The 15,783-nt window shown below is 41.3% G+C and overlaps 1 protein-coding gene across 8 annotated transcripts in view; it reads right to left on the reverse strand.

Moving 5' to 3' along the window:
* ST3GAL6 (ST3 beta-galactoside alpha-2,3-sialyltransferase 6) overlaps window positions 1-15,783 on the reverse strand; it is a 40,048-nt gene that overhangs the window by 13,218 nt on the left and 11,047 nt on the right. For 2 of the 8 annotated variants that reach the window (XM_032351331.1, XM_032351271.1), the window contains exons 2-6: window positions 14,798-14,848; window positions 12,723-12,822; window positions 9,884-9,961; window positions 7,816-7,919; window positions 6,757-6,820 (exon numbers count right to left, since the gene is read on the reverse strand). In XM_032351331.1, the coding sequence (XP_032207222.1) occupies window positions 6,757-6,820; window positions 7,816-7,919; window positions 9,884-9,961; window positions 12,723-12,811 (335 nt within the window). In that variant the 5' untranslated portion in view covers window positions 12,812-12,822; window positions 14,798-14,848. Of the gene's footprint in view, window positions 1-6,756; window positions 6,821-7,815; window positions 7,920-9,883; window positions 9,962-11,681; window positions 11,797-12,722; window positions 12,823-14,322; window positions 14,343-14,383; window positions 14,579-14,797; window positions 14,849-15,783 lie in introns of those variants that run through there. The other 6 variants (XM_032351290.1, XM_032351280.1, XM_032351308.1 and 3 more) reach the window with 5 other exon arrangements.

Consider the following 15,783-nt stretch of genomic DNA (forward strand, 5'->3'; position numbering starts at 1 on the left):
AAAGTGCTGAAATAGTCATGGTGAGAGATTACACTTCCCCCACGTGAACGGCAGGCTTCTCATCAAGCCGGGCAAACCCAGAAGACTGGCTACTTTAGGCAGAGGTAAACATCGACAACCATCAAGACAGAGAAAGTAAACATGAATCACCCATTTCAAATGATCTGTGACCTGTCTTCTGAATGCTTTCTGACATTCATTTTTCCTGTCAGTAGCATCACTCACATTAAAATATATTACTACATCTTCAGTGTAACAATCTTGTGCAGATCCCACTGGCCATTTTCCCAACACCCATTACCCTGCATGCCTGCTCACAGAGCCCTGCTTTCACAAGCCTAACAGTCGCTGGTCTGGAGTGGCCCCATGACCCCACTTTGGGCAGAAAGGTATTAGAGAAGTCTATTAGAAGCTCTAGAAAAGATTTTACCCAGAGCAAGAGCATGGTTTGAAAGTTCTTCTCTTGACTGAAAACAGAGGGAAGACTGGGTGGGTTAGTGATGCAGGCACTGAGACATTTTGGAGCCTGGGCTCTTTTTCATAGACAACTGCTGAAGTCCATATCTTTTTCCTCTTTGTAGGTTGTCTAAGGCCATGCTCCCGCCCTGGCTGGATGCCCATCTGACCCAGCTCTGCTGAAACAACATTAATGGATCCTGCCTGGGTGAACGAGGCAGCTGTCGCAAATCCCTGCCCATTTAGCAGGCAACGGACTTAGCACAGGGCTTCGATTAGGTAAGATATTTGTGTGTGGTTACTCTACAACCATCAAAGCAGGACTCAAGCGTGCTTCACAGAATGTGGCAGCTTTCAGAAGGCGATGGTGGCAGCAGGGGGTGGAGAGCTGGCTCATGCATTTGCGTGGGAGCTGACAGTTCGTGATTCAGGGTTTCTGCCGCTCTGGCCAAGGGAGAACATGTCCCACTAAGGTAATGGCAGCATTCCAGGGACCTGGGTATAGACCAGAGCTCAGGAGCTACATGGACACCCAAAATGGACCTCATAACAGGGGCACATTTAAGTGTCGCTTTTCTGTGATGCAATTTCTTTAAATACACTCAATGGTTAATGAAGTGGGTCAAACATGGACACCTCGTGTGAGCTGTGCTTTGGAGAAGAAAGAGAAGAACCCGAGCCCCCTGAGAAATCCACAGCAGCGGCACATGGAAAAGACAGCAAGAGAACCGAAGTTGTCACTCTGAACCGCTGGTTCACGGTACCTTCTGAACAAAGTGCCACAGAGGCTAGAAAGGAACCTAGAGGCTACCTCAAACACCCCACCTCTTTTTATAAAGCACTTTATTTCGTGGGTGGGGAGGGGTGCCTGGACAGGTCAGTTAAGTGCCCAACTTTTTATTTCAGCTCATGTCACAATCTCAGGGTTTTGAGATCGAGCCCCACATCAGGCTCACACACTGGGCTTGGAAGCTGCTAAAAATTCTCTCTCTCCCTCACCCTCTCCCCCAACCCCCAGCTCTCTCTAAGAATGAATGAATAAATAAATAAATAAATAAATAAATAAAGCATCTCCTCTGCTGCCTAAGTCCTGGCCTGATAGCCCATCTGAGCATTTCCGTAACAGGAGGAACATGAAAACAAAACAAAACAAAACCAACATGAAAAGGGTTGCTCCAATTGTTTTTAAAAAATCGTTTGTCTTTTTGAAAGGAGCTAGAAGGGGTGGTTGCATAACTTTGTGAATGTACTAAATGCCACTGAACTGTCTACTTTAAAATGGTTCGTTTTATGTAAATTTCATCTCAACTGAAAAAAGTGGTTTGGAAAACAAATTATACTGCTTCTCCCTCTCCCACTCCCCCTGCTGTGCTCCCTCTCTCACTGGGTCTCTGTCAAATAAATAAAACTGAAAAAAAATTAAAATGTGGTTTGTCAACATTTGAGACTTTTTCCCTTTGCCATACTTGCTGGCTCAGTGCCAGTGCTTGAACTTCGGGTGAGAGATGAGCAAAGAAAAATGTTTTCTGATAGTATCTATTCAGAGAAGATTCTACCGAGATCATGTATCTTTAAGAGAAAAAAAAGCCCAATTTAACATATATGTCTTTTTAATGAACTTACTCATGTACCCAGAGATGTTTTGGTTTAACCCTGCCAGAATATTAAAGTTCATCTGATTAAAAATGGTTTGAGGTTAAGGATAAAGGCATAAACTATGTAATATACAATATATATATAAAAAATATAATATATATATGTAATATATAATGCATGGAAATCCTAAAGAATATGTCCAAAAGAATTCACACTTCCAGAATTCTCTTGCTCTTATCTCTTCAGATGATGCTCAGTTCAAGACATTCAATTTCTCCTCTTTTCTCTGCTTGTTAAAATGTGGAGGGAGGTCCTGAGACCAGAAGTCTGCAGACCTCCACATAACCTTCCTTATCACCTCAGTTCTCTCACCTTTCGAAAGAGGGAGTTGGAGCAGATCTCCACCCTTCCTGCCTCTGACCATCTCCAGCATTCACCACTTTGCTTTAGAATCTGGCTCCCTGGACTTCACAGAACAGGACAGTGTCCAGTGTTCAGTGTCCAGTGTCTACCCCACCCCAACCTGCTGGGCCATCGCTCAGGAGAGAAACTCAAACAATACGAAGGAGAAAGTCCAATAAAAATACTAAAAATAAGAAGATAAATAAAATGAGTAATACACTGTCCCATTGCAAGGCACCCTCTTTTCACAGAGAACAGAGGATCCCTGTCACAAAACTAGGGGGAAAAGCAATCTTCTATAACGCAGATATTTTTCTAACAGATATGATTACACAAAGGGAGGCAAATTATTATAATTACCAAATGACCAAAAACTTAGAAAATGTACAGGTGAGTCTGGTTTTTTTTGGTTTGTTTTGTGTTTTGGTGGCAAACCAGGAGTGGAGAGCCAAGGAGGAGGCAGAACAGAGAACAAGCCTGGAATGGTTTAGCTCTGGGAGTCTTTCACACAAGTGTCATGGCCAAAGACACACACTCCTGTTCCCTTCCTTGTTTATTTCCTGACCAACTTCTTCATGGTATTAGCTTCAGGAAAAGGTTCTCTCTGCCTGAGAATTACTCTACTAACATTACCGACCAATATGGCATATGTAACAAGTCCTTCATGAGGGGGGTGCCTGAGTGGCTCAGTCAGTTACATAGCTGACTCTTGATTTCAGTTCATGTCACGATCTCAGTGTGATGGGATTGAGCCCTGTATCGGGCTCTGCACGCACTATGGATTCTACCTGAGATCCCCTCTCTCTCTCCCTCTGCCCCCCAAGTTGCATGTGGGCTCTCTCTCTCTCAAATAAAATCTTTAAAAAAAAAAAGTCAAATTCATAAAATAATACATAAAATTTAAAAACTTTAAAAAATGCCACTTCAAAATGAACTACAACACCAATATGTTTCAACAGCTTTCACGGGTGATCAATTCTCCAAGAGGCAAACCACAGCTGGCTTCCTCAAGCACTCAGCTAGGTTGGTATAGTCGTGTAACTGACTTCAGAATCCTAAATATTTGGAGACCAGTTGCCCCTCAATAAGGCTTCCTTTGTCCCTTAAAATAAGACTTTTTTTTTAATGTGGGCACACAGCCACTTTTAATAAAGACAACTTTTTTTTTCTTTTAAGGCTACATTTCTCGCCCACCTTCCAGCTCGGTATGACCTTGTGATTATATCCCTAGCCAATGGGATACAACCTAGTATCAGTTGCTACTAACTGATGTTAACCACTAGCTCTCTCTGGGAGAAAAAGAGATGATAGAAGAAGCCCTGGTTTGCAGTGTTGCCCATTTCTATGGTATAAATGCCCCCAAGTGGCTAATTTCAACTTTAGACCTTGATGGCACTGAACATGGAACTGGGAAGAACTACAGCTCTCAAGCTGGTACCAACTGGCTGCAGCACACCCCTGGGCGTAAAAGAGTATTGTATGTGATTTCTGGGCAATGTCCTTAAAGCAGGAGGCAAGTCTTAATGGGCAGGGGGTGGCCTTCCCCTTTGCTCCTCCCTACTGGCCAGAATGCAGCCATGGGTGAAGATCCCACCATCATACTGGATATTGAGGAGGAAGCTCTGTATATGGGAATGGCAGACTCACAACGGAACAGCCCAGGCCCCTGCCGATCATCCTAGAAGACTGGCTCTGGAACGTCAACCTGCAGGCTTCATTTATGTCACACCTGTGAGAAAGGGGAAGCTTCCCATATTGTAAACACATCTGATATTTAGAGCTTTGCCATTCACCATGCAATGTGTCCCAACGGAGGGCATCACACAAGTGAAGGAATGCAACGGAACAAAACTAGGACTTAGATCTGGTGGAACTGAAAGGATTTCGATTTGAAACAATGACAAAGTGTCTAAACCTTTCTGGAAGGGACACAGAGGACAGAGGGAGAATAAAATCTGTGAAGAGAGCAGCCCACAGAGCAGAAGGGACTGGAAAGGCCGAGCTCCCCCTCTCTCCTGCTCAGCCCTGCCCAACCTACAGACCTATGACAAAGAGAGAGCAACCTACACCCTCCCAGGCCCATGAAGCTTCCACCAGGCCTGTGTGTGGCCACCTCCTGACACCTTGGCTGGGGTAGTCCACCCCCTGCCTGAAAAAGAGACTGTTCTCCGGTCTGCTTCCTCTTGAGCAATTTTCCCAGGTGGAGAAGAGAAATGCGAGATGTTTAAGGTCATATATGGTGACCAAAGTAAGGTGATTCAGAGGCAACAATAAGGTAGTTTTGTATATTCTGCCCTTCCGGAGTTTATATAAAGTACACTGCTCAGGCACGGATTGGTCTGTTATAGTCTTTGTGTTTTACAGTGGCTTCCAGAGAAATGCAGAATGACTTGCTTAAAATATAGGTATAATTTACTATTACATGTGAACCCATCCCAAAAGTTAATATGCACAGAGAATGGAATAGTGTCATAAGTGTATTCTGATCTGCTTTCAAAATACTCTTTCTCAAGTCCCTAGGAAACAGGTTTGCACAGTCAAACAAGCCATTCAGCAACGCCGACTCAGTATCTGAACGCATCCCCTGTGCGCACTCTGCGGGCATCCTACAAGGACATTCTCCATTCCCTCTCTACCTGGAAAGTCTCTGACTGCATTATTTTATTCTACTTCGACCCTGGACAACTTCAGACTCAAGGGCTCCTGTGCGATCAGCAAGATCTTTAATCCCTCCTCACCATCCACACCCACCTCTCCTAATTCGGGTGATGCTCAGAGCCTGACACGGGTTGACGGTGGGAGTGGGGGACATGCTCAGTGACAAAGGACAAAGGGTGGGGAACAGCAAGGTCAAGTCAGCAAGAAGAGAGGGAAGAGCCTGCCTGAGGGACACACAGATGATGAACACCTGTGTGAGAAGGGCTTCTGAAAGCAACTACATATAGTACAACGTAGTTCTAAAAAACCAGGAAAGAATGAAACTTCTTGTCGCACCCCCCACCCCAAGAATCCTGACAGTAGCTCACATTTACAGGGACAAGGATCTTGTGATGGTTACTCTTATGTCAAACATTCAGGCACTGGACAGAACTCTCTAGATTCACATCCTGACTCCAGCATTTGCTGACCGCAGCAAACTATGTATGTGTGTCTAGTTTCAATTCCCCCATTTAAAAAAAAAAAAAAAGGATTATCAGGGATAGTTTGAAGATTGATGGTAAAAATTAGGAAGCATGATAGAATGCACATTTGCCAAAGGTTTGCATAAAACAATATTCTACCCATTGGAGCTATAAAACTTTAGGTGAGGAAAGAACGTATGTGGTTGGTGTTGATATGCAATCAAAAACTGAAATTAAGTTGAAGACATAGTTTTAAATGATAACAAGTAAATACAAGCTGAAATGATCAACATTTATTACATAATCCACACTCATAATCTGGGCTCCCAGAGAAAAAGGAGATAAATTCAGACAAAATCGAGCACTGTTCCTCTAGCTATTCTGTAAAGTCTATCTCCATTTTCATACCCCTGTCCACTACCCTCACTTATGTTTCCACTAAATAGCTCCCCTGTCCTCTTGAGCAAGACGGAAAATTCTGTCATTCTTCTTTTCAATGGAGGCCTGACATCTGCAGACCACCTGTACCATCCAATGGGACCACTGGCCAAATCCTAAAATGTAGCTTAAAAATTTGAGAAGAAATTCTACCTCTCTAAAAGTAAGTATACCTACTAAGAAGTCTATCTTTAGCAATTTCATTCCTACACAGCTGACCTGACACCAGAGTATTCTACAAACTCCATGACCTTTTGCAGTCAGAAAATGTATTATCTAAATAAGCTGTCTGCTTCCCTCCGGTATAATTCTGAGTAAGAGGAAGAGAGCTGCTTCTGAAATCCAATATTCAAGTGAAACTGAAAGGATCCTCATGTTAAAAAGATACATGGGAAGGTACAGGAAACAGCCTGTGGAGGGGGCTGTGAGTTGAGCAACAGAGGCTGTAAGTTAATTCTTCAGTACCAACAACTTAGAAAAGACGAATGTGGAATACAGTGTCTTGACCTGGAACTAGGACTGCTCACCATCGTAAGGCTCTCTGCAAACTTTTAAGACAACCAGTTATGTAGCTTCTAAATTAATTTTGTGTTTTATTTGAAGTATCACAGAAATAACTAGAGGTTTTAGTTATGCACAAATACTAAGGACTCTTCTTGTATGAAGACATTTTAAATTGGGGTGCACATTTTGAACCTCATTAGCTCAAACTCGTCAAACAAAAGCAAGGAAATAAACTCACTTGTCAAACTCGTCAAAGAGATCACAACTCTGCAGTTTTGAAAGAGCAAGTCGAAAATATTCCGCTAGAAAACAAATGGAATATTATAAATAAAAGGAATTATGGCTTCTTAGGTACTTAGTAAGCCATCTGTCCCCTCCCTCCCCCAAACCCATTTCAAACTGGTAACAGCCCCAGGGGTTTATTCCATGGTGAAAATTAACAATACAGCTGCACTTAGCCAGCACTATTCAACAGGCACACTCAAAAATGCTCCAAGGACACGTTACAAAAAGTCCAGAAAAGAAAAAAAGAAAAGATGCTTAATCTGAAAACAATAAATATCAACATCAAATGACATTAGTATAGAATACAGACTTCCAAACTGACATTAGTCTAGAAACCAATTTTCAGTAAATTTAGCTGTATTATTAAATTCTCTGCTGTATGTTTTTAAAACATATACACACCCATGCATACAATACACCAGGATCAGCTGAATATGCAAAATCTAACTTGGAAAACTGTAAGCCTGTCACCTCTTGGGCTTTCCGGGTCTCGCCCAGATCTACAAGGTAAAGCTAGCCAGTTCACCTGTCAACAAGCCAAGAGAAAACTATTCTGTCGTTAGTAGATAGAGAGATGGATTCTCTCTCAATTTGGCAAAAGTAAAACACCCTCTGGTCAAAAGCCTGATCCAGGAGCTAGATCTTAAATTGATGGAATAAATAAAACTCAGAGGTAAAGAGGCGGAAAGGGGAGCTGGAAAGGATATTAACCCAACTCACAGGGTCACCTGCTAATTCTACACCGGAATCAACTAAGGCATGAGAACGCATGAATAACAGCATGGGGCTAAACCAAAAAAAAAGCAGTTTCTCAATAAAAACAACAAATGTGCCATTCTATTCTTAAATTCTATACTGCCTCAAAAAGGGGTAGGGTTTTTATATTAATATTTAATTTCCTTCATCCCATCTCCAAATCATTTCCTTTAAGGCCTTAAAATTACATAAATAGGTGGTTCACATCAAACATCATTCACATGACTAGGGCTAGGTAATGAATAATATTACTGACCTGATGTTCTTATCCCATAGGGCAAATCAAACTTATCGCTACCATACAAGGAAGCAATCTTTTTAAAATCAGCTGCACACAGAAAAGGGTGAAACTGATGAAACCTGCAAGAAAAAGAAAAAGCGATTTTCCCAAATGCCTACATTATCTGTAGCCTTCTAAAAATCACAGCTGAAGACAACTGCAGTATAGTACTCTTCCTGATATACTGACTATATGTGAATGTGTAATTATTTTTTAAATTCTTTAAAAATCACAGAATGGAATATGCAATGGAACTATACAACCAGAGTGCAAAGACTTTCCAGGCTGTGGAAACAAAATTACATCATAGCTTCAGGGGCTAGTGAGCGGGAATGGAAATTCAAAAACAAACCAATACCAAGCGAAAACAAGTTAGCCACATGCAGGAAGAGACAAAGGAGGCAATAAGGGAAAATAAAAGCATGGATGCTACGCCACTCCCAAATTTAAAATTCCAGATGTACGAAGTTGTGTCAGCTGTGAAAATAAAAATATAATAAAAATTCGATGCGCTGAGGATTAAACTCTCTTCTGATATCATTCAGACTTTCTCAAGAACAAGAACTGTGGGTGTTGTCTTCTCACTGCCTGCTCTGTCCTGCCCTGCTGACCCCACTCAGGTCCTGTTGCAGACAAGCGAGCAGTGTGAGGAGAGTGGGATGCGCTTCTGTCCCCGTGCCCCCAATTTTAGCACCCAGCACAGAGTAAGCAGGCTACAAATGCTTAATAAATGACTGAATGAATTTCACCTCCATACTACTTCTTTATGGAGCCAGTATGACGTAGGAAAAAAAGGTTTTTTAATTAAAGAGAAGGAACAAGTCAAACTATCGCACACTCTGACCCTCACGCGTAACCCCATTTTCCAGTCTTATCAGCTCTGCTCTCTGAGTCTAAAAACTGCAGGTGCAGATCACAGTGCCCTGGGGTTTCAGGGGCTGTATGACAAGAAGGAAATAAACTGCAGTGGGATAAGGGTAACATAGCTCCGGTTTCCTTTTGGCTTTGCCACTCACGAGCCACTAACCTTGGACAAGTCCCGTAAGCTTAAAGTCTTCAGAGCTACGTGAAAGCTCACACCATGTTCAGACTAAGGAAACAGGTGAGGATGAGCCTTTCCTGCTTGACGCAGGATCTGTCCCCTAGACTTAACTGTGACTGTGACAGCACTCTCAAGGATCCAGCCTTATTTATACATGTTGGGTTCCAAGGTAAAATGCATTTATCCCAGTGTAGACTGGGTTCCAAAGTAAAACATATTCCTTTCCAGTGGTCCTAGCCATGCGTACTTGTGATCATAGGCAAAAATGTTTTCTGTACCTGCAGTTTCCTAGAGAATTGATTTTAAAGGAATCTATAGCCCCAAGAGGTTAAGAACCAGCAGTGAAAAGGTGCAGTAACATACTAAAAGAAAATAGACATTTTTGATCCTTAGTGGGTAAAATATTGAAAAGCCCATACCTGTTCTACACAATTAAAATGACCAGACTGTCATTTATCTCTATTTCTCTAGAAGCTATTGACCAACAATCTGTCAAAGTTGAGGGAACAGAGGAAAAGAATATTTGTGGCTATTCTACAAGTGCTTTATATGGCTTTACCATATAAAGATCATTATTTACATTCCAAGTACTTCACTGAAAGTCCCTCAAAGTCAGGAAAAAGGTCTCATCATAAAGTTTAACCTAGAGGCCAGGGACAAAAAGCCACAAAATAATAAAGGTGAAAAACAACATGGGAACAACAAGGGCGGGGCAGTAAAACCCTGAAGAATAGTTCACTTTTTTATAATCAAACACAAATCAGTCTCTCTAATCTCACCTGTGTGAAAAGAATACTGGTCTAACTGAGTTCTTCAATGCCTTTGCTGAAAATATATGCAGAGCTCTGACTAAAAGCACAAAAAGAGGATATTCAAGCTCTTTCCTAAATAAAGAGTGTCTACTTTCTACTGCTAAGATTTACATGAAAAAAAGTAAACAAGTGTGAAAAATGATCACAAACACGTTTTGAACATCCGTCACAGTTTCTTTTAGATTTTTACCTCAGGAGAGAGGCAAAAGCTGGCTTCGATAAACAAGGCTGGATCTTATTTCTCCGCTTCATTTCCACAGGTGGCACCCTATGAGACAAAAATAGGGTCAGTCAGAAACCAGAACCAGGCAGCCCGCCCAGAGGAAAACGAATGCCCTGGGAATCTGTTCAGTGCCACCACCTCAAGGCTACTCAGTCATGGAACTAAAAATTCTCACAGAAGCCCTTGAGGGAAAACAGTACCTAGCATATGTTGGAGGATGCATGGATACAAGGCAAGAGAATAAGAAAGGCTGAGGTGACAAGCGACCCAGAAGTAATTCAGTGAGCACCGAACAAAAAGCCTTCAAGTGGGGCCAGGATTACCACACTGTGGAGGCCCCAAGCAGGCTGACTTTTTAGAAGTCCCCCCAACCCAGAACCTGAGAAACCCAACACACACCCATGCTCATGGCAATCTCGGTCTTCCATGCCACATATGGGGACACCTGCCACAGAAACACAGACCTGCAGTTCCACAGACGCAGCCTTGTGATCTGGCTTCCACAATTCACACTATTCAGAGCCATATGTAACTCTCCTCTATTCTTGGCACAGGTTAGGCCCTTCTGGGTCTCCTGAATGGACTGCTTGTCTCCACAATTTAAAAGGGTATTGTGAAACAAGACAGAGCACGACAACAAAAATAAATGAAGGGAACACTGTGACAGGATCCAGATTTAGCCAGCTTCATTACTGCTTAACAGAAGAACATGTTAATGGAGAGCCTGGGTGGCTCAGTGGGTTAAAGCCTCTGCCTTCAGCTCTGGTCATGATCTCAGAGTCCTGGGATCGAGCCCCACTCTCTACTCACCAGGGAGCCTGCTTCCCCATCTCTCTCTCTCTGCCTGCTTTTCTACCTACTTGTGATCTCTGTCTGTCCAAAAAAAAAAAAAAAAAAAAGACCCATATCCTTAAAAAAAAAAAAAAAAAAGAAGAAGAAGAAGAAGAAGAAGAACATGTTAATGATCAATGATGTGAGGAACTCATCTTAAAAAACTAATCCAATTTCTTCTATAATCACAGGACTGAAACTAAAAGAACTGGTCTCAATTTTCAATTTTTTTGTTAAAAAATTCCGCATAGTTGGAACTGCTAGGTTTCTAAACTGTGAAGCTAATGAAGTCCTTATCAGAAAAAGATCTTTGGTGAATACCACAAATTACAAGAATCCCTTGATTTATATGTAAGCAAGGCATGTAAATATGGTGGACAAGGACATTACACCATAAAAACAAAATTATATTCAGAGGACAAAATGGACTATAAGCTATTACTTGGTTTCTAAGGTTATTCAAACAGAAGACCTTTTAGGAGATTGTGAAGACAAACTCTGAGTGGCTTTAAAAGGGTATCTGTCTTAAATAATTTTTAAGGAATCAAGTTCACAGCACAAAACCCACCTGAGGTAATTTCCCACGGTACTTTATGTGACTGGAGTGAGTGTGTTACCTTAAGCGTGTCATAAACACTCCTCAAACCCTGAGGACAAAAGACTGTGTAGAATCCAGATTCTTTATATTGTCTTCCTTATCATTCCCCTTGTGACACACAATAGGATTTGTAGGGAAGTAGCCATCTGGTAAACTCCCTGCTTTCTCTTCTGTTCTGTCTTCCGTTACTAAGTGTGGGACAGAGATAAGATGTGGCAAAGATGGAAGGAGAGATCCCCATGGTATAACCCTCATGTAGTGTGTAATAAACCCTCTAAGTCCTCTAGCTCAGTATTTAAGTCCAAACCCTAGAAACTTAGGTCCAAACCTACCCACCTGGCATTGGGTTTTCCCAGGGACCATCTGCCTAACTTCCTTCCATGAAGAGCATTACAATAATTTTTCAATCAACCAGTGGTGAAATAAATTCAGAAGCATCAATTTTTTTTATCTAGTAGGAAAACAAAACAAAACAAAACAAAACCCAGAAACGTGATCTAGGATCTCCTACTGAAAAACTGGCAAAGAGGAGTGACAGTTTAAGACAGGAAATTACCATGTGATTTATTTTGATATCATATACAACCATCCACTCAGGATTTAAAGGTCATCAAAACTTTATTCCTAACCAAAGGACTGACAATAGGGAAAATGATTAAAAGCTTATTTAATACGTTTTTCTTTGCAATAAAATTATCCGTGCCTCTTCCAAGTTTTATACGTGACATTTAAAGTCAACACGGTTTCATAATGTACACCTATATTCACCAAATATTTTTAAACAAAGAGAACCATATGTAGTGTCTATATTTTAATCAGTAATTTCTTATTTTAGGCTCAATAGTCAAGTACCACTGAGTCCAAAAATTATTCCATCAATTCAAGGAGATGAAATATATACGGAATCAACATCACTGCTTCACTGAAAAGTCAATAAAAAGAAGTGCTATTTTATCAGTTTTTAAACTGTTAGAGTACAACATGGGAGACACTGGAATGGTAAAACTCCAACTTATAATGGGAAGCTATTAGAAAAGGTTCAAAATGTTAAAGAGGTTGTTTTTTGTTTGTTTGTTTTACAGGTCCCTCTAGTATCATTTGTGTGTCTCTGTGAAAGCCTAGTTTGGGAATTATTTTTAAAGAGATAATGGGATACCCTGGGTGGCTCACTCAGTCAGTTAAGCAACTGACTTCTGGTTTCAACTCGGGTCATGATCTCAGGGTCGTGAGATTGAGCCCCGCATCAGGCTCTTGTTAAGCGCAGAGTCTGCTTGAGATTCTCTCCCTCTGACCGTCCTCCGACTCCGCTCTCTCTCTCTCTCTCTCAAATAAATAAATTCCTTAAAAAAAATAATAAAGAGCCAAACTAAAACTTACCAATAGACGTTTGTTCCCCATAATATACAATGCAGCACATAATAGAGAAAGACAGCACTCAGGAATATGGCCACAAGGTACCCTCTCATGGCTGGCCCACCTGAAACACAGGAATGAAGTCCAAAGAAAAGGCAGTATTATTTGTTCTATAGATGGGTTCACGCAAAGGCTCAAATACAAGATCAGTAAACAAACAGAGGGAAAGGAGAAGTAAATGATGTAGGGCTCTTATTTTTTGAAATATCCACTAAATTTGCAGAAAGGGAACATTTTTTTTCTCTCTCTCCTCAGCCTCTTTAGACAATACAACATAGCAGGTACAACAAACAGCACCACTGTCTCAAAGCTGGTGGCTTCCATACTACTTTCTCATGTCAGAGAAGAAAAAAACTCATTCAGAACAGAATTTTACACATATATTTCCATATCCAAAACTTGTTTTGAGAAACGTTAAAAAAAAAATCTTTCATTCTCTCCATAGAAAGTGAATGTCTTAAGATGTAAACAAACACTGCATTTCTTCACTGCTCAAAATGATTTTCAAAGCTATACATTGTAATTTTTTAAAAATATTTTATTTATTTATTTGACAGAGATCACAAGTAGGCGGAAAGGCAGGCAGAGAGAGAGAGAGGGAAGCAGGCTCCCTGCTGAGCAGAGAGCCCAATGTGGGGCTCGATCCCGGGACCCTGGGATCATGACCTGAGCCGAAGGCAGAGGCTTTAACCCACTGAGCCACCCAGGCACCCCCTCTTCATTGTAATTTTTACAGGTCCTTTGTGTAACTTTTAAATACTGGGAAGGGGGCCTGGGTGGCTCAGTCGGTTAAGTGTCCGACTCTCGATTTTGACTGAGGTCGTGATCTCAGGGTCGTGAGCTGGAGTTGGGCTCTGGGTATGGAGCCTGCTTAGGATTCTCTCTCTCTCTCTCCCACAGCCCCCTTCCCTCTCTCTTAAAAAACAAACAAACAAACAAACAAACAAAAACCAAAAAAGTCATTTTATAAAAACTAAGAAAAAAATCTACTAAAAAGGATTTCCCACATCTCCAATTTCTATAGACTTTTAAGTATACCCATTTGATTTTTCAATATCATAACACAGGTAAATTTAGCTAATTTCTTATTTGTTTTTGCACTACATAGACAATTTGGTCCATTATACATTTATAGATGGATAAATATCCATCTGGACAATATCCATCTGGACACTATCCTCTCTACAGTATCATTTTAAAGACCCTTTATAGGACATATACATTTTTAAAAACCTAACCATATTTAGTTCTCACTTTTGCTTCCTAGAAATGAGTAAGTTCTCACTTCCACCTGCAATTCAATGCAAAAGACAATACATCGTATGGTTCTTATAATAGATTTCCCAATGCTTGTGATTTGAAACAAGTAGGCCATCTCTTTGCCTCTCTTATCAAGTTTCTGGTTCATCTGGGCAATTACACATGCCACTCCCCCCATTCCTGTTCTTATCTGTTAACCTCAATCATGCCAAGGCAGGGTAGACATCATGAGTCTGAGGAGATACATTTCTAAATAATATCATGCTGTCTCCCTTTTAACAGTAAAATAAGACCAAATGAAAACCTTAAAATAAAGCACTCCTTTGTCTTCATACGAGACTATAATAAACAGGATCTGAGCTTTCCTTGATAAGGTGGGTCATCTTAACAAATGTCATAATTGTGCCAGGCTTCTCTGGAACCAGGAAGGGTGTGGGACTGTTGCTAAGCAGTCTTCATGCAGTGGAGATGGCTGGCTTCCCCTCCCTTGCTGTCTGTCAGCTGCGGCTTCTTACTGCCATCACACCCACGTGCCATTATTATAAGTTAGTTAGAAATGCCTATATAAGGAGAAAGCAAATAGAGGAGGTAAATGAGCTAACTTGACACATCTCCCTTAGTATACATAATTCCCCTTGAAAAGTCAACACTGCTTAGCAATCAGAAGACATGACTCATGGCCCCGCTCCACTTAACTCTGTGGGGTGCCTAGTTAAATCAGCTGACCTCTTCCAACCCGAGTATCCTCACCTGTTTACAAAGGAGAGCACACAACCTACCTCTTGGACCTATTAGGTAGATGACCCCAAATGATGGCTGTCTCACACAACCTAGGGCACAAAATACATGCTGAGTAAGTTTGTGTATTTCACTGCTGTTGGTTTCCTAAACTAAAGTTTGCCGTGCTCTTTCTCTAAGTTGTAATATGCACGGGTTTTGAGAAAGCCAAAGTGAGCCTTGGTCTCTCCTGATGCAGCCTACGCAGCATTCGCACTGGCTTACCAGGAAAAGGTAGTTGCGTGTGGTTTTGGCAGAAAACCCACTTCCTCTGACGGCAAAGGGAGTAAAGCATGTAAGGAACATCTAGATCTGCTCTCCCATCCCCTCAGTCCTGCACATCTCTTTCCACTTTGTGTTGTCTTCCTCAGCCATTTGTAATATATGCTATCTTGATGTACTATGGGTTGGTTTTCTTTTTTAAATCGCCTTAAATTCTTCATGGTAAAAAGCAAGAAATAAATTGCAGGATTATTATTCGTAGGTTTAAAAAAAAAAAGGTAGGGTTCTATGTTTCTTAAGAAATACTTGGTAAAATCCAAGTGATGGAGAGAATTAAGGTTTGGGATTATCAGTAAAAATCTAAGACAGTGAGGCCTTTGGATGTCAGCTGCATCACTGAAATGGCTAACTGAAGAATGGAAGAGAAGTTAGCTAGCCCAGAGCCTGGCCCTTATACCTGTTCAGCAAATGTTAGCTTTCCTTCCTCCCCTCGTACTAGGTGCCCTGGGGAAGGTCAGGGAACTGGGGTCCATACAGGGGAGACTTGATCATATTAAGTCCTGACCAAAGGCCATGAGCAACGCTTCATGGTGACAAGATACAGGCCTATCAGTGCTCACAGGGGACTGATGTGGATTTGGCTTGTCTCATCCCTTTGAATGATGTGACCTCAGCAGAATGCTCCCCTCCACCATGAGGTATTACCCAAACATGGATAGAGGATAAATATAAAAGACTCCAAAGAACACAATGGGATTATTTATAT

The sequence above is a fragment of the Mustela erminea genome, chromosome 1 (assembly GCF_009829155.1).
Source record: "Mustela erminea isolate mMusErm1 chromosome 1, mMusErm1.Pri, whole genome shotgun sequence".
Lineage (NCBI taxonomy): Eukaryota > Metazoa > Chordata > Mammalia > Carnivora > Mustelidae > Mustela > Mustela erminea.